The 20,389-nt window shown below is 30.3% G+C and overlaps 1 protein-coding gene across 1 annotated transcript; it reads right to left on the bottom strand.

Annotated features, from left to right (window-relative positions):
- Positions 1-296: 296 nt before the first annotated feature.
- LOC114276355 (GDSL esterase/lipase 7) lies at positions 297-18,315 on the bottom strand. Its single transcript, XM_028218148.2, has 5 exons — positions 17,946-18,315; positions 16,818-16,939; positions 4,138-4,383; positions 1,417-1,672; positions 297-748 (listed from the first exon to the last, which is right to left on the bottom strand). Exons 1-5 carry the CDS (start codon positions 18,193-18,195, stop codon positions 534-536), a joined length of 1,089 nt encoding a protein of 362 aa, XP_028073949.2. The 5' UTR covers positions 18,196-18,315; the 3' UTR covers positions 297-533.
- Between the last annotated feature and the right edge of the window lie 2,074 nt (positions 18,316-20,389).

The raw sequence follows: 20,389 nt of genomic DNA, 5'->3' as shown, positions 1-20,389 counted from the left end.
TTTTAGAAACCAAAATTTAGAAATAAATTTATTTTTTAGGGACAAAATATTTTTGTTACGAAAAAGCCATAATTATATTTTTAATAACGAAAATTGAACATTAGTGATGAATTATTATCTTTTGGGGACTAATTTTTTTGTCAAAAGAAAAGAAAAAAATAAGAACGAGAACTCTAATAATTTATTTGAATGATTAAAGAAGTGAGAAATAGTAAGAAATGTTAAATAAAAAGACTCTCTTAAAAATCATTCTCACCAAAATTAGTGAGATTTGATAAGAAATCAAAATTACTATATAAATTTTTAAAAATATCTAAATTGCCCATCTAACTACAATACATTGAAAATAAAAATAGCACATACATCCTCTTTTCTTAATTGTTCATCCAAAAAAAAAAAAAAAGATACAATTATTATTTTTCTTTCCTCACCTAAATGACAGAAGAACAAAGAAAAATCATATTCTTACCATTTTTATTTCACACCTTGTTTACCAAATGGATTACAAATACTATATATATATATATATATCTTCAAATTTGTGTGAGCATTTTGAGATTTGTTGGAATGCAAACAGAGTCACCATTGAAACACTGTGATGCAATGACTGAATACACAGCTTCAGTAGGATGAAAACCATCCCAGAAGAAGTGTTCATTTGGGTTGGCGCATGGTGCTATCTCAGGGATGCATGCTGATGTCCCATTTAACCAGGTTGTGCAGCATGGATCACTTGTGTCTGTTAGCCCTAAGACAAGTATATAACAACCAAAATTTAGTAAATCTAGTTACTCAGAAAAAGCGACAATAAGTTTTATTGAGAATTTTAAAATGTGGCTCAGATTGAATTTGTGTATTGAGAAATTTATACATAGAATGAATCTGAATCAGAGGCGAATATTTCTAAGTTGAATTATAGGTAGATTTTTTGAATGTGTAGTATTAGTGATGAAAATTAGTATGACTTTTGTTAACTTAAAATGGCCAATTAGGAAGGATATGTGTGTATATATATTGGAGTAAAATACAAAATCATCCCTGATGTCTCCATGTTTGGTTGAGTTTTCAAAAGTATCGAAAAATGTCAACATCTAATGAGGTCTAGAATCAATCTGAATATTCTGAATTTCTTGATTGCTTAGAGAAGGGGAGGTAAATCTTAAATAGTACTGATGAAGCGTCATTTTTAATGCATCTAAATCTTTAATAAGCATGCATCACATCCATAGAAATTCAATGAATAAAAATAGACATCTTTAATGAGCAATCAAAAAGCTCGAAGAAGCCAAATCTACGTGAAAGACCTAACAGTTTATGATTGATTAGAACTTGAGTTCAAAACTCATCAAATTTTGAGGGGTGTTTCTATATTTTAATTTTCTTATTTTTTTTTCAAGTTAAAAAAATTAATTTTACCATAGGTAGAGGGATTTCTGATAGCGTCATAGGTGAGCCCGTAATCATGGCCAAGGATGAAAGCCGAGCCAGGGAGAGTAGATGTCAATTTGGATAGCACAGTAGCAAGTTGATCATTGAATAATGAAACAAGGTTGTTGATCTCTTCAACACACTGTCCATATTTGTGCATATATTGCCTTGAAATTGATGGTTGACACCCAATTGGTCCTATTTCAAATGTTATTACTTTTCTGGCTCCTAATTTGTATAGTCTCTGCAGGTAAAAAAATAAAAATCAAATCAAGTTAGTGTATTTCTTCAGAGAAAATCACTAACAAATTAGCAACAGATAAAGCATATTATACTAAAAAAGGTAATATCACTTTGGTCCATGGCCCTATATGATTCACAAATAAGGTGGAATAGGATTATTTTAGTTTGAGAAAAAAATTATTTTGTATTTTGAAGCATATTTTGTGATTTGAGATAACTTATTATGAAATTATTCAATCGTGCATACACGGGATAATTATATCTCAAAAAAAGTAGGATAACTTATTAGAAAAGATAAATTTTACACAAAATAACCAAAATTTTCTTATCAAAATAAATCATTTCTGAATAATTTAACTCTCCTTATACTATCCGTGATCCAAATAAGGTCTATGTTTGATGTAATAAAAGTCATATATAAGAGAGAAAGAGAGAGAGGTGTTAATTTAAGCTTTTTTTATCTGGTAAGTTAGGGAATTTTTCATGTAATCCATAGCTTTTTTATATGGTAAGATAGGAATTTTTTCAAAACAATCAAAATACCCTCATCGGAATAAGTCATCTTTGGATAAAATTTATATCTATATGGGAGAGAAAATGGGGGGAGGGGGGCTAACTTATTAGGGAAGGTTTTTTATAGGTGGACCATCATATAAGAATTTTATCAGTAGATAACTAAAATACAATTATTAGAATAACTCATTTTTGAATAATTTATTTCGTTTTATCTTACCTGCGAATCAAACAAGGATTATGTTGGTGCAAATCGAATATTTTAATATGAAAAATAATATTTTGTAAATAAAATATTATGTAAAAAATTATGTTTAAATAAAACAAATATAATAATAATAGTAGAACTTGGTAGATTTCATGTAAAGACAAAGAAATAGGGAGAAGGATGGAGAAGACGAGATATTTGTAATATTAAAATATGAGTAAATTATAAATACACTTTGAGATTTGCTTAAAATATAGATTGCCCTCTATGGTTTGAAAAATTATAAATACTCTCTTATTAGAATTTTTTATTTAACAGAATTAACTAAAAAAATAAAATTCATAATTGCTCTCCTATACAATAATAAAATTACCTAAATTATTAATTGAAACATATTTTTAACATCATTAAAAGCTGTTAATTGATTTGATGATTTATTAATAAAATGAACGATTTGTTATGAAATTAAAAACTTCAAATGGTGAAATATAATTTTCAAAACTATAAGAGACAATTCATATTTTAATCAAATTTCAAGAATGTATTTGTAATTTACCCTTAAAATAATAATCTTCAAGTAGATTGAATAGCCCTAGAATTGCCCGTGTTGCTTCTTCTTACCGACTTGGTGAAGTCGGTTAGCCCTCATTTGGCAATTGGGTTAATTTGATTTTTTTTTTCCTGGATTAAATTAGTTATAAAAAAATAAAATAATTTTAAAAATTAATAGCATAAAATGTCATATTTAAATCATAATTATTTTATTTTAATTTCTCATAAAAATTAAAAAAAGGTCAAAAAAATCAATCCAACCAATTTTTTTTAGCTCAGACTAAAATCGTAAAAAAAAAAAAAAATCAAAATGTTAAAAAATTAATCCAACTTTCCAGACGAAGCCATGTATTGATGTGGTCTCTTGTTGAGCAAATATGGAGTATGGAGCATGGAGCATGGAGCATGGGATTTAGGCCAAGTTTGGCATGAGGCAAAAAAGACAAAAAGTCAAAAAGTCACTATCCTATTTAAGTCACATCATCTTATTTAAGTCACATCACCTCTCTAACACATCACTTCAAACCCAACCCAAACCCAACCCATATTTCATAAAAAGTCAAAAAGTGCACTTATTTAGTCTTCCCAAACTAGGCCTTAGTGTCTCTCTCCGCCAATGATTTATATTTATTATGATTATTATTGTTTTGTGTTGTGTTTTAAAATAATTTGTAAGAGCTTTTTGTGGTAAAGTTTTGAATTTTACTTTCTATATAGATATGGTTTAATCAATATGATGTATTGTCGGGTTGGCTGTTGTATTCTAAAAAAGACAAGTCAGAGATGATCTGCTGCATCAGACGATTTTAAAGGATTTGCTAACCGTAGGATCTTAAATCAGTCAGAAATGATCTGCTGCATCAGATGATTTTGAAAGATTTGCCAACCAAAGGGACTTAAATCTCTTTAAATCTAATGAGATTATCGCGTTACAGTCCACTTTATAAAACTATTTATTTTTTATAACCATTATTATTTTAGTGATAGTGAATTATGCATAATCACATAATTTAATATGGTGGACAAAAGGGTAATACTCGTAGACGTAGGCTAAGTTAGTTGAATCATGTTAAATTTGGTGTCTATTCTGGCTCAATATTTTATTTTTGGTCCTAATTTAATTTAAATTTAATAAATACCTCAGCAATCATGTTTAATGTAATAAAAAGTCATTTAAGAGAGAGAGGGTTTACCTCAAGTTTTTGGGATAGAGATTGTGTGAGAAGTTGGGCAAAGGAGAGAGGAGAGTAAAGTCTGCTTGAATAGCTATTGGGTTGGAGGTAGTTGCCGCTGTAGTCGTTAGACCCTGTAGCTATGAGAAAGATTGACTTTGACAAGTACTCTAATAGCCCTTCTGTGTTTTTGAAGAGCTTTGGTAAATCCTCTCTAACTGTTTTTTCAAACAAATCAATTTGCTCATCCAAATTCAAGCATTTTCCCTGCAAACAAACAGCCCACAAGAATGGTATATAATTAAGAAGAGAATAAAGTTACACGTACTAATTAATATATTAATTAGTGTACTAATAAATAATATGACATAATTTTAAAATTTTTGTAATTTGTATGTTTTTTCAAACAAATCAATTTGCTCATCCAAATTTAAGCATTTTCCCTGCAAACAAACAGGCAACAACAATGGTATATACCATTAAGAAAAGAATAAAGTTATACACATCAATTGATATATTAATTAGTATACTAATGGATGATGCGGTATAATTTTAAAAGTTTTGAATGTGGTCTAAAATTTTGAAGTGACAATATCATAACATATGTTGGTATACTAATTGATATACCAATTGGTGCATGTAATACAAGGAAAATGTTTGAGGGCCACAATTTTTGTGGCCACAATGGCTCAAAACTGCCAAAATGACGTCATTTTGGGTGCAAAACATGCCAAAATGACGTCGTTTTGACAGTTTTGAGCCATTGTGGCCACAAAAATTGTAACCCTCTAGCGTTGTCGGTAATACAAATGTTAAGAAAATATTCATGTAAGGTCACTAATTTTGAATTATGGGCTTAATTAGTTATTGGCTTAATATGGATTTATAAACTTGTATCTAAAAAAATAGTAACCAACAAAAAATAAAAATTTGAAAAAGTCCAACCCCGCCTTCTTTATTTTTGACTTATATAAAATGTCGAGTGGATTATACTGTTCAATTTACTTAAAGGCCATGTTTGTTTGGGTGGACATGAGCTTGGGATTGGACTAATAGTCCAATAAAATTATTAATCCGATATTTGGTTAAACAATTGAAGTACGGATTAATTATTTTAAACTTGACTATTAGTTAAGATATGATACATAATCCAACGGATTCGTAGTCTTAGGACTATTAGTCATGGGAATGCTAATCCAGTCCGTCCAAACAAACATGGCCAAAATGTCGAATGGATTAGTAGCCTGTTAAGTCCATTTGAGAAAAGTTCACAATTTTCAAGTATAAAAAGCATGTCAAGTGATGATTGGCACCCATGATGATGTTAATATACCAAAGGATAGCAATCATACCTAAAAATGTCATTCTATTCTAGCAATTGCTACTATAAAAATTTAATATTCATAATTTCAGGGACTACAACTCGGCCAACCTTAACCGGGGTAACTTGAGCTCTATTTGCAAATTTGACAGTTTGGGCAGTATGATTTTAAACCTAATCATGATCTAAGTTAAAAATTTTCCACTCAAATTAAATTTGCTCATGTTCATTTATTTTTCTTTAATTCTATAGGTTCTTTAGTTAGGGATTTTAATCCTTGTAAAAAAAATATTGTAATATTATTTTGGACAAATTATACCTAAAGTCTCTCTTTTTTTTCAATATTTTTTTTGGGGTATTAATTTGGTCATATTTCTGTTTGGGATCTTCCAAATAAATCTATTCTTGTTTCAATTTTTTTAGTCTTTGGTGACTTTTTTAAAAACTATGTCAATTTTTTTTTTTTTTCTCTTCCATTCCTTTTGTATTGATGAATCTAAAAAATAATTTTTTTTGAAAAGTTTCAAAATAAAAAGAAAAATCCAAAATAAGCAACAAAAAAAAGAAAAAAGAGTTATTTTTTTGCTTATTTTTGTCTTTTCAAATTTTGAAAAATTTTCCAGTTTGTTCGTCGAGTAGAATCTAAAAACATAAAACTTTTTGAAATTTAAAAAAAAAAAAAAAAAAAAAGGAAGAAGAAGTTAATTAAAGACAAACACAAACCAACAATAAACCTACCAAAAAAGCAAACCCCGAACTATGAGTGGACAAACATTTGGCTAGGCTGGTAATATACAATACGAATATGCTTATCATCCCAAATCTGGCCCAGCTCGATATTGGGCCTAATCTTTCCATCTCAAGCTTTTAGTTTTAAGAATGTATAAATCTCAAAGATGTCCACTTAACTCAATATGAATTATTAATTTTTTTCCTCTTAAAAAACTATTAAATTATTTAAAATTTTTAATAATTATTTGAATTTAAATATTAATAAAACTCAATTATAAAATAAATATAACCATTCAAGAAGTGATTTAATTTCCCTTATATTTGTACTTTTCTTTATCATTTATTATTTTTTTAATTTATTTTATAACTAGCTAATATAAAAAATTAAAATTAATATTTTCTAGATGTGCAGCCAGGTCAAGTTGGGCTAAAACTCTTTATTTCAAACCAAACCAAACCAAACCAAGCCAAGCCAAGCCAAGTCTTAAGTTTTATTAAATGCGGTCAGTTATATGAATCATTCTTCTCTATTCGACTCTATCTAAGGTTATTTCATTAGTCAAATTAAAGAGGTTCATATCTCTATTTACTAAACTATCACATATCAATCTAGATCTACCTCTTCCCCTAACACTTCCATTTACTGTCACTGTATCGCATCTGTTCATTACTGCCTCTGTTGACCTCCGTTGTATATGAGCAAACCATCTCAATCTATTCTCTCTCAATTTATCTCTTATCGATACTACTCATAACTATTCTCGAATATACTCATTCTTAACTTTATCTTTTCTAGTCTTGCCACACATCCACCTTAGCATTCTTATCTCAACAACGCTCATCTTATGTACATGTTGTTTCTTGGTTGTCCAATATTCAGATCATACAGCTTCGCTTGTCTAAAAGCCGTTCTACAAAACTTCTTTTTTAGTCTAGTGGGTGCTTGTTTGTCGCACAATACCCTAGATGCACTCCTCCACTTAAGCCACCCCGCTTTAATTCTATGGACCGCATCCGCTTCAATCTCCCTAGTTGCTGTGATAATCGATCTTAAATAACAAAAATGTTCACTTTTAGGTAGTTTTTGGTTCTGAATCTTCACTTCTCCTTTGATTCCATTATTACTTTTACCAAAATTACACTCCATGTACTCTACCTTAGTTCTACTTATCCTAAATCCTTTAGATTCATGTGTTTCTCTACAAGTCTCCAACCTAGTGTTAACTCATTTTATAGTCTCAACTACTAACACGATATCATCTGCAAAAAGTATATACCATGGCATATCATCTTGAATATTTCTCATCAACTCATTTATAACTAAATCAAAAAGATAAGGATTTAATGTTGATCCTTGGTATAACCTTACAGTAATTGAAAATTCATTTTTTTCTCCAGCAGGTGATCTAATAGTGGTCACTACACCTTCATACATATCCCTAATCATGCTCTAGACCTATACCAAAAATTTCACTGGACTTATACTAGAAATTTCTCTGGCCCTATACCAGAGAATTTGAAGGACTTGCTAAAATTTCTCTACACCGATAACAAGTATAATCAGAATTTTTCTTCATAGAGAAATTTGTGTAAAATTTCACTATACCTATACCAGAGAAATTTCATTAGACCTATATCTAAAATTTCTCTGTTATGTTGATTTTCTTTGGTCATCACACACTTGCAATCTGAAATTTCACTAGACCTATATTTGAAATTTATCTGTCATGTTGATTTTCTTTGAAATTTCGTTGCAAATGTAATTAGAAAAATTTACTTACACGTTGATTTTCTCTAATAGATTTAATTTTCTCTAAAATTTATCTGCAAATGCAGTCAGAGAATATAATAACCCAAAAATTTAAATTGTCCCTTAAATTTTATATTCGTATTATTTAATTATAAATGAGAAAAACCCTCAATGTTTAATTAAAGATTCCGTAAAAGTAAAATAAAATATTGAATATTATGGGTGTATGAGATAAAGTGTAATTAAATTAGAGATTATATATTATCGAAATAAAAATGGTATATAATTAGTTTAAAATTTGGGCCACAATAGAATTGATCCTAAAGTTAAGTATTTTAGATAAATATTATTAGATAAGTATGAATTAATGGCAAGTGAATGGGACTTAGACACGCGGACAGCCTTGTGGCTTGTTGCCCACGGCTATCTCTCCACAAATTGGAGGTATTGCTCAGGATTGCTAAGAGGAAAGAGAAGGGAAATAAACTAAGAAAAGGAAAAAAAAAATAATGGAAGTCGTGAGGGTCTTTGGTAGTGGGAAGAAAGCATGAGGTATTAAAGTTAAGGTGAGTTATATTATACCTTGAGTCAACACAATATATTTTACTTATGTTTTGAATTACCATAATTTATTTTATACAATTTGTGTTTTATAAATTATATTAGCATTTTTAATTGGTGAACCTTATTTTATATAATAAGGAAAACCTATGGATATAACTGTTTATTAAAATGTATTTTGAGTAATTATTTTATTGGTACCACCACGGAAGTCCCATACCTTGGGAGACTTAAATAAGCATTGGCTCTCTGATTAGTCACTTTGTGACCCTCTGTCTGTCATGGATCCACTGACAATCTGATTTCTAGTGTGGAGCAAAGTGCTATACGAAACTAAGTGCTACACTATTGTGGGAGTCACCTCTAGAGTTCGTACGAGTCACCTCTTGAGTCCATACATCTGTTCTGTTCTGTACTGTGGTTGTGATTTCTGATGTGGAGCAAAGTGTTGTATGGAGCTAAGTGCTACACTACGATATGAGACACCTCTAAAATTCGTACGAGCCACCTCTTGAGTCCATACATCTGTTTTATTTTGTTCTGTACCGTGGTTATGGTTATTTTGTTTATATGATTTCTGTATATATGTCAAATGATTTCCGTATTATATACTCTGTATTTTAATATCAAGCCCTGTTTAGCTAATAATTATCCATGGTGAATTTTATGCCCTTATACTCATAGTATAATATTTCTCACTCTGCCATGTGCTTATCGTTGTTTACCAATTTTCAGGAAACAACGCAATTCAGAAATAATTTTTGGAGAGTCTTAAATGCGGAGCTGCAGAATAGACACACATAACACTTTCATAGTACTTATAATTCTAATTTTCATATGTAAATATTGGCCTTTTTAGTCAATAAATTTTGCTATAAAAATATAAACTCCAATGATTATTTTGGTACCATCACTTAAATATTTTTTCGCTCGTGTTTGGTAATTTATTTAAGAATTGGCTGGAGGTAATTTCAGTTATTGGCCATCACGATACTTAACCCTTGGGTACGCGGAGCGGGTCGTGACAGAGAAATTGACTTGCATATTGATTTTCTTTAACACATTTGGTTTTCTCTAAAATTTCTCTGCAAATGTAATCAAAAAAATTTACTTTCATGTCGATTTCTAACTCAGTGAAATTTTGTCAAATTTTTTTTTTCTTGAATTTCATATTTTATGGATCTTGGTTGATAGATTTGGACGAGAGCATTAAAAAAAATATAATTTTTGTTAAAAATGGACATTTAAATAAAAAATTATTGAATTTTTAAGTTTTAAAAAATTTCAAAAAGTGAAAAACGTAAGACTGAATGTAAAACACAATGATATTTGTAGCCTTTTGTCACTCTTTTCTTCTCCAACACTCACCAGATTATATCTTGAGGCACTCTATCATAAGTTTTCTCAAGATCGATAAAAATCATATGAATGTCTCTCTTTTTTTTTTCTCTTTTCTTTTTTTCCTTCTATATTTCTCTATCACTCTCCTCAAAAGATAGATCGCTTCCATTGCTGATCTACCAGGCATAAACCTAAATTAATTCTTTAACACCTCTGTTATATTTCGTAATTGACGTTCCATCACTTTTTCCCACTCTTTCATTATATATCACATTAGCTTGATTCCTCTATAAATGTTGCAATTCTGGACATATCCTTTATTCTTATAGATTGACACTAGAATACTCTTCCTCCGCTCCACTAGTATTTTCCTAGTCAACAGAATCTTGTTAAATAATTTAGTCAACCATGCAACCCCGTTCTTACCCAAACATTTCTAAGCTTCAATAAAAATATCATCGGTTTCTAAAGCCTTATTCAATTTCATCTTCTTAAGTTTAATCTCCACTTCAAAGTTCCTAATCCTATAATAGAACCTATAGTCTTGGTTTTCCTTATTGCTGCCTACTACCTCTCTTTTTGACCTATCTCTATATTCCTCATGTAACAACTTCTGAAAATAGTTTTCCCTCTTTAATCTCTTTATCCTTCACCAACACCTTAAAGTCCTCACTCTTGATATACTTAACTTGATTAAAATCTCTTATTCTTCTCTGTCTTATCTTAGTAAGTTTGTGTATCATCTTCTCTCTCTCTCTCTCTCTCTTTACTATCTAGTCTAGCGTATATGTCATTATAGGCTTTCAACTTGGTCTCCTTTACTACTTTTTGACCTTTATATTAACCAATCTGTAACTCTTAAGGTTTTTCTTAGTTCTATCATTCTACAACTTTTTAAGTAGTCTTTTTTCGTCTTTACTACAGTTTGAACCTCTTCTGTCCACTACCAGGTTTCCCAAGAGTTAGGTCCCTTTCCTTTTGACTCTCCAAGAACTACCCTTGAGATTCTCCTCATAAAATTGGGCATCGAGTTCCACATAGTGTTAGCATCATCTTCCAAGTCCCAAGTACCTTCTTTATCCATTCTATTCTTAAATATTTCTAATTTATCCCCTTTTAAGTCCCACTATCTTGTCTTACGACCCCCACTATCATTCTTAGCTTGGTATTGCCCTTTAAAATATAAATCTGATACCAAAATCCTATGTTGAGACATCAAATTCTCTTCAGGAATCACGTTATAGTCACTGCATTTTAAATAGTCCACTTTTCTTTATTCCAAACCCAATCCAAAAATTAATTGGTTTCAAAAAATTTGTCTAGCCTAGCCTTATAAGCTAAATATTTTTTCAAAATCCTAAAAATATCGAACTAGGCATGGTGGTTGGGCGGGCCATCGGGCTGATGGCCACCCCTATCCCAAACATCTTAATAAGTTTTGCTTAAGTTCTTAACAGATTGGTATCCTCACCATTATATGATTGTAATTGTAATAGAAATTTCCATTATCATCCAAGGGTTGTGAAATAATCATAAAAATTTATCACTATTTTAAATTTAGAAATAATTATTACAAACCTCTAGATAATGTAATGAAGATCTTTCATTACAATTGTAGAATGGAAAAGGTCACAATCCTTACTTTATGAGGTCATCAATTGTACTAAATTGACACAACATGAAAAATTAAGAAGCAAAATTGAAATCACTAAAATCAAATTACTATAAAAGACAAATTAAATAAACAATCAATATAATTTGTCTTATTGTTTTTAATGATCCCAATATCTATATATATAAGAATAGCTTTGGCCAAAGATGCTTGTATTTTTTTTCCCATTTTGCCCTTATCTGTTGATAATATTTACCAGTATTGCAGTACTAATTTCGATGAAGATTTTTTTTTCGTAATTATGCAAAATAACTTGATTAGTTATGAAATATAAATATTTTATTTTTGGAAATAGCTTCGGTCAAAGCGGCTTGTATTTTTTTTCCCATTTTGCCCTTTTTTTTGGTAATACTTACCAATATTGCTAGTACTAATTTAGATGAATGTTTTTTTCGTAGTTAATACAGAAAATTTTGGTCAATTATGAAACATGAATATTTTATTTTTAGATAAATTAAAAATACACTCATGAGATTTGCTCAAAATATGAATTTTTCTTACAATACTAGAAATTACAACTTCAACAAAAATAAATAAATAATTACTTTCTTATACAACAATAAAATTATCAAAATTATTCATTGAAAGATATTTTTTATATCATTAAAAACTATTAATTGACTTAATAATTTATTTATTTATGCTCTCATAAAAACTATTAATTGACCTAATCATTAAAAGTTAAGTTGTTTATGCTCTCATAAAAGAGAGTACACAAGTAATCAACTTAAATAATTTAATTAATTTATATTTTTTCATACAAATTTTTGCATTTTAACATTTGACTCGTACCCACAGATCATGTGATGAAAAAAAAAATTAAGAGTTGGGATTTTGTATAGTTATTTTCTTGGGAAATGCTATAATACACATCCCTTTAGAGGTGCATATTATATGCATCTTACCACACACACAAAAAAAAAAAGTAACTTTACCATAAAATTTCATAACATCAATCATAATATGCATAATTTCGCTACAAATTGGTGTAACAAAGAATATTATAACTAAGTCACAATTTTTTGCAATATCAAATACCAAATTTTGAATATTTTATTATGCTAATTTGTTGCGAAATTACTCTTTTTGTAGTTGATATTACAAATTTTTATAGTAAAGTTACACATTTTATGACACGATGCACATTTTGCAGTAAGTTACACTATAACATTTCTGCATTTTCTTTTAAAATGATTTTAGAGTGATTGTTTGTATGTGTATTATATTCTCAACTTTTGACTATAGGACGTTAAGCTTTGTAAAATTAAATATTAGTTATTCCAAAAATAAATAAATAAATAAAGCTCATGGCACATGTTATTACCCCTAAAAAGGAAGGAAAAAAAAAAAGAAAAGAAAAGTTACACATTAATATCTCGTGCAACTAACTTGTGCCTTGCATTGGGCTTGCTTTATTAATATTAGCGGCACATGATATGTGTGCAAATTAAAAAAAAGTTATATTATGTAATTTATATATATATATATATATATGTGTGTGAGGACATAATTTTTGAATGACAACACGTGGTCGAGGTGGCACTGAAGTGTTAGCCGAGGTGCCACGTGTCCTAGTCATGACGCCGAGATAATCTCAGTTAGGCTAAGGTTATCTCGAAAATACTGAAATTCAGGATAAGCGGATAAGGGACAAGAGTCCTAAATTGGGAGAGGACTTCAGTCTGGATAAAGATAAGACTCTTAGAAAGTTTATCCAATCTAACTGGGAGTCCAAGATTAGCATTGAGTTAGAAGGTGTTGGAGGTAGGCTTTTATTGGGATTATGACAGTGTTTTATTGGGATTATGACAGTGTTGGCTATAAAAGAGAGGCTCCCTCGTGGGTTTAAGGTATGCTTTTTGCATCCTGAATAGTGAGTTAAGCACTTTTGTTATATTTGAGAGATAATTGACTTGATCGTCGGGGTGCCCCGGGTGGACGAACCACCGCTGGAATATCTTCTTTCTGTGACAGGTCGTTCGAGTTTAATCTATTCTGTCAGCATTCTCTAGCTAAGCATTTGTTTGACAGTGTGATCAGAAATCGATTCACACAATATATATATATATTGTAATTTATATGTGTTTTTTTTAAGGGGAAGACATGGTTTTAAACGTTGTCCAAGTTATGAAAAACCAAAAGATGATGTATGGAGAAATTTTTTAAAACGTGTTTTGATATATACATATGCATACATTTCTGTATTTGATACTGTAAACTATATTGCTTGCTCCAGTATCCAGTTTAATGGTGCACTTTTTTTCGGCTCATTCTATCTTTTTTTTCTTTGGCATTACATTGTTTGGTTTTCTGTCTTCTTGCCAATATACAACTGTTTTTAGCAAAATTCTTTCTGAATCTTGTCATTTTAATGTAGGATATTTTTGTTGCTATCGGATTATTTGGAGATCATAGTCAGTCCATAGGCGGTAATGGTAAGCAAATTTACTTGCATATTCTGATTAAATACAAAACATAAACCAAAAAATAATAATAATAATAATTTTTTTTGACTAAATAATTACAAAATTTATACTTCAAAAATAAACAAACACTGATAGAATACTTACAGAAAAAAGCCAATTACATTTATAATTTCTAAATTAAAAATAAGTGGTAAAAAGTCATCACGTAGGCTATTAATTGAGTTGTTGATTACAATTTTTATGACACATCATAATAAAGTAATAAAATTTTTAAAAAAAATTGAGAAAAATTAAAAAAAAAGAGTTTTAGATAAAAAGAAATTTAAAAATTGAAAGAAGATTTTTTTTTTTTTTTTTATGATACTCAATCTGTATTTTATTTATGAATAATATAAAAATAAATTGCATGAAAAAAATTGTTAGGTTTTATTCTTGGCAACCCCGTTTGACAAAACTCCTTTCAGTTGTATTTATTTTCGCACTTTTATTTTAGTGAGGCTATGAGTGTTTAGATGCGAATCCAACCCGAATTGTGCCTTTTAGAGGAGTTTGTGATGCTAATGCTTTCAAGATTGCCACTTCGCTGATTATGACGGGGATCGAGCTGCCCGGTCAGCTCGCGGGGGTCGAGGGGGCAGCGCCCCTTGGCGGGTCCAGGGCAGTGCCACGGCGGGGTTGAGGGGCAGCGCCCCTGAAGCAAAATGCAAAAATGCATTCCAAGTTGCCTGTCCGCTCGAGCGGAGAATCCCTGGTTTCAGAAGTTTTGGTCGCCTGTAAAAGTACTGAGCTGTGTGATTTCGCGCTTGAGCGGGTTCTCTTGCACTCGAGCGGACCTCTGTTATATCACACGCATATTTTGCTGAAGCCGCTCGAGCAGGCTGTTGGGCGCTCGAGCGGAGATCACGGCACAGATTCTATAAATTCGCGTGTTGGGTCAGATTTTAGGATTACTACTCCAGATCTTCTTTTTGGGTTCTAGAGTTTATATCTGGGGATACTTTGTGAGTTTTCTTTGATGTTTTATTGAGTATTCAACTCATGGTTTAAAGAGAGTATATCAAAGGTTTTGTTTGCTATACAAAAGAGAGAGTTGTTCTTCGGTGGATTCTAAAGAATTCGAGCCTGAAGTTTTGGTGGATTCCGGGGTGGCTCATCGTAAAGACAATTCCGAGGTGAAGACGGGTTGGAAGAGGCACATAGAGGTTGGTTCAATTAGGCGTGGATTCGCTAGGTAATTGAGAGTATACCTGTGTAATTCCTTTAAATCTTCTTAGTGGATTGTTTTGTGGCTGTTGCCCGTGATTTTTTATCACAGTTGGAGGTATTCAATTGTGATTTTTTTCACGTAAAATCGTTGTGTCTCTTTATCTTGATTGTTTGATTGGGATTGTTATATTCTGCTTAAAATTGATATATAATCACAAATCAACATCTAAAAAATATCTAAATTTTTCAAAAATTATATATTTACTTGATGAATAATTGCTTCTAAAATTAACAAAACGGTTTACATTAAAAATGCAAACAATAATAATTTGATTAAGAAAATTAAAGTGAGTAACTTTAGTAAGGAAAGGACAATAGAAATGTGCAAACCTGTCAATGATTTGATGGGAAGGAAATTTTTGAAAAGTTTGTGAAACTGTGGAACAATAAAACGAAAGTGAGGGAATAGAATGTGTGGTGCAGGGGTAGGGTTGGAATGATGTAAAATAAAAGTACGGAAATAAAACGTGTAGGTGTGGGGATGAAGTATTTTAAAAAAACAAAATAGCCTCCGTTTGGGAAGTGGGTTGGCTTTTTGGCTTTTTGGTTTTTTTGGCTATTTTAGCCTGGGCTAAAAAGCTTGGTTTGGGAAGGGCTTTTTGGCTTTTTGACTTTTTGACTTTTTTTTTGTGAGAGAAGAGTGTAATGATTATGGGTTGGATGTGATGTTTTGTTTGTTGTGACTAAAATAGCCTGTTTTGTCTTTTGTGGCTATTTTAGCCCCAACCCACTTGCCAAACACCACCTAAATCTACTTGGACAATTAAATGAAAAAAGTTGTACGGTTAAATGAGAGAAGTTGTAGGTGTGAAGCAATAAAAGGTGAGGGTTCAAAACGTGACAGTTCAACAGTGCAAGTGTTTCTTCTTTTTTTTTTTTCTTTTTTTTTTTAATTATATAATTTCCAAGTGATAAAAGTTCCAAGAGACTATTTTAGAGCTTCGCTAAATAGTATATATATATATATATATGCACCTCTTTCAAGGGAAATGAGTTATAGGGAAATATTACATAAGGTATAACTTAATATTTTTGTATCATAATTAAAATTATGTTATAATCAATATCATACTAATTTATATATAATATCAAAATATGTATAATTAACTCATAACTAACATGACAATAGATTATATAAAAAAGATTACAAATGTCGTAACTATATATAGAGGTATGAAAGGGAAGGGAGTAATCTATGGCCTATTTTGGCAACACGGTTAAAAAGTCAATTTTTGGGCTTTTTAGTTTTTTTAAATTATATTATCTCTTTATTTTTTTGCATATTTTTTCAAAAAAAGCAAAAATTAATAAAAAATAAAAAATTAACTTTTAACATACTTCTCAAAAATAAGCCTTCTTAGAGCATCATTATCAAGCTCATTAGAGCCTTCTTTTGGCCATTTTATGATACAAAACTATAGAAATACACACCATCAAACTCAATTATTGGCTAACTATTTTAATTGAATATCAAACTACTAGTTACATGTAGTTAGAAAAAAGAGGTTAACAAATGAAATAAAGAATAGAAGGTTTGTTGAGAATGTATTTGAAAAAATGGTTGGTTAAAATTTAACCAAAAAAAAAAAAATTTAATTAAAACTTTGACTATTTTAATAGAAATGCTCTTACAGCAGAGGTTCCAGTTTCCGGAAGAATGCCGCAAGTGCTAGATGCATAATTCAATCCCGTCGACGTTTCCAATCGCCGGAAACTCAAGTACGGCGGAGACAATGGCAGCCCAAGAAACTCAGCTAAATAACCAAAAAATAAAATCAAAAGCATTAAAAAATAATAGATGCTGAATATAATTAATGATCAAGATAATTAACAATAGTAGCCCATTTGTTTTTTGCAAAAAAATAATTCAATCTCTCTCTCTCTCTCTGCAATTCAATTGTCATTGATATGTGAACAAATTATACCTGTGATCCTTGCAATTCCAATTGTATCAATTTTGTTCTTTTAATTTTTCATATTATGATAGTAATTTTTGTTAAAAAATAAAGCAAAATGAAAGAGAATTGACTATTTCAAATTAGACGTCGATATTTTATCACTTTTAGAACAGTGTATGAACTATTTTGCTTCTTCATTTCAGTTCAATTTCTAAAAAATCGTTATCAATTGAATTGAATTGACCAAATATAAAAAATTAAAAGATAAAGTTGATGCAATTAATATTATAAAAATCAAATTGACACAAGTTACAAGAATTACCAGTATAATTTGATGTTTGTTAATGTATAACATGGTAAGGCAAAGAATACCAAGAACTTAACCTATAACTCTGATACCATGTTATACGTTAACATGGTTGAAGTTTTAAGTAAACTAATAAACATTGCAATTTTTTTTTTCCATTTTAATGATGAAGAACTTTAACGGACACATTATATTATTTAGGTTAAACCCGAGTATTTTGTATTCCGTGAGAGTCAAACAAGGGTAATTATTCAGTAGTTTCGGAATATAGACACGTGGTATTCAATAATATTGTGATTGATGGAGAATGTGGATAGATGAGGTATTGTGTTGAATGACTGAGAAACATAAAAGGTATATTAAATGATAATTGATTAAGAAATATAAATACACGATTCTCCGAAAACATTGAATAATTTCCAGTCAAACATGGACTTCTGAAAATTATTCCATAATGGCTCATATGCTCAACTCCTCAATTGTTGGGGTAATTGTGAGTGCTCTGTCATTCATTTATGAGTGCAGTATTAAAATGAACATTGCATGGTTCCATACCTAAAAAATCAGCAACAGTTCTACCATTGGTGAATCTCCCGGTAGCTCCTCCGGGGAAATCAACACCGTAAGGCTTGAAGTTTGCCCTAGCTAAAGTTGGCAACAGATTGTTGTTGCCACTGTCCAGCAAAGAATCCCCAAAGACATAAAAAGCTGGTGCGAGTTGAGGATTTGAGTTCACTAAGGGAAGAAAATGAGAGAAAACAATCAAACAAAAGAGTACCAACATCATATGATTCTCCCCCCTCATCGTTTTTCCCTACAGTTTATTGACAAGAAAATTGAAGAGAATTGAGTTTGGATAAGTAGAAAATGGGGTAGGAAGGTTTCCTGAAAAAAGAGAGTCATGGGCATGAAGAAAACCAAAGGTTTGTTGAACTTAAATAATAAAGTTATACGCACCAATTAGTAAACGGATGATGTAATATAATTTTAGAGACTTTGCGTCTTTGTAATTTATATAATATTTTAGAGACTTTGCGTCTTTGTAATTTATATAATTGGTTGGGTTCATTAACATATGTTGGTATGCTAGTATACCAATTGGTGCGTGTAGCACTACTAAAACTTAAATGTACAATGACACATAAACAGAATATGTATGAAATATTTTAATACATATTTTAAAAAAACTGTAGAGCTTACATGACATCAGAAACATATACCAAACCAAACCAAGCCCTAAGTCCCATCAAATAAGGTCGGCTACATGAATCCTTCTTCTTCACGCGGCCCTATCAAAGGCCATATTATTAGTCAAATTAAGTAGATTCATATCTCTATTTATAACGCTAGTCAACGTTAATCTAAGCCTATCCCGTCCCCTAACACTTCCATCTACCGTTACAGTATCGCATCTCTTCACTACTGCCTCTGTTGGTCTCCGTTGAATATGACCAAACCATCTCAAACGATTCTCTCTCAACTTATCTTATATCGGTGCTACTCCTACCCATTCTCGAATACATTCATTTCTAATCCTGTCTTGTCTAGTCTTACCACACATCCACCGTAGCATCCTCATCTCAGCCACACTCATCTTATCTACATGTTGTTTCTTAGTTACCCAACACTCCGTCCCAAACAACATAGCTGGTCTAATAGCCGTTCTATAAAACTTACCTTTTAGTCTAGTGGGTATTCGTTTATCGCACAATACTTCAGACGCACTTCTCCACTTACACCATCTCGCCTTAATCCGATGGGCCATATCTGCATCAATCTCTTCCACTGTTGTGATAATCGACCCTAAATAACGAAAATATTCACTCTTAGACAGTTTTTGAAAAGTCAATTAAATAACATTTTTTGTCTTTTTAAAAAAAAATTTCTTCTTATTTTGGGATGTTTGCACATCTTGCAGGTATTAATTCTCTTGTTTGTGACCGCACACAAGATCATTGAAAGCTAATAACTATAAAGAAAACTCTTTTCATATAAAAAAATTTATATACAATACACCAAAATAAATATATTATTTTAAATAAAAATTATTTTCATAGGTTTTTAAAAAAATAAATAAATAATCCATATTAAGCCATATCATTTATACAGAAATTCTGTACACTTTCTAATTTCAATAACGCCACATATCAAGAAAATATATATTTATTTTATACTATTAACAATGGCTGCACTCACATACATTTTTTAAAAAAAGTTCTTTAAAAAAACATAATTAATGTGGTTATTTAATAGGGCTGGCCAGTTGGTACGAACACCTTGGAATTAATTCTCATATATATATATATATATATATATATATAATAAATTTAAGAAATTAAAATTTCTCAATACAAATTAATTCAATTTTAGAAAAAAAACAAATATTGAGGGCTTCCATTGATAAGCATGTCTTTGGCATGAAAATCTGATTTGACAAAAGAAAAATAATCAAAAAATGATAATAATAAATTGTTAAACATGTGCTCATATTAAAAAATAAAAATAAAAATATATATTCTATGTACAAGTGCGTGTAATAATGTATAATTGTTTAAAATTTTTGTGAATTCAAAAAAATAAAAATAAAAATCAACATTATAAAATGGGAATTGGGGTCATTGCTGTGCCTTTGGCACAGCAGTGAGTGTTGTACCTCATTTTGAGATTCATTATGGGTTTATTTTTATGATCTGAATCGTTTATTTTGTAAGATTTGTTGAGTACTTCATGACTATCAAAAATCATGTTAATCGGGTATAAAAAAACTATATGATCGAATTGTATATTTTTATACTATTTTTCAAAAGAAAAACTTCTTGTTTATTTTTTTGGTTATCAATCATATAGTTATTGATATCCGATTAATATAACTTTTCGTAAGCATGAAGTATTCAACAAACCCTACAACATAAACGGTTCAGATTATAAAAATAAATTCATAATGAAGCACAAAATGAAGCACAACAGTCACTGCTGTGCCTATAAAATGTGGGTGAGTT

The sequence above is a fragment of the Camellia sinensis genome, chromosome 4, assembly GCF_055761805.1.
Source record: "Camellia sinensis isolate YWXY chromosome 4, ASM5576180v1, whole genome shotgun sequence".
Lineage (NCBI taxonomy): Eukaryota > Viridiplantae > Streptophyta > Magnoliopsida > Ericales > Theaceae > Camellia > Camellia sinensis.
Note: the sequence above shows the minus strand (reverse complement) of the source record. Positions and strands in the feature narration are given on the sequence as shown.

Coding starts and splice junctions, on each gene's coding strand:
- LOC114276355 (XM_028218148.2), bottom strand. CDS start 18,195: ATGAGGGGGGAGAATCATATGATGTTGGTACTCTTTTGTTTGATTGTT. Junction 16,940..17,945: donor AACTGTTGCTGATTTTTTAG/GTATGGAACCAT, acceptor TTGGTTATTTAG/CTGAGTTTCTTGGGCTGCCA. Junction 4,384..16,817: donor CGGAAACTGGAACCTCTGCT/GTAAGAGCATTT, acceptor GTTTGTTTGCAG/GGAAAATGCTTGAATTTGGA.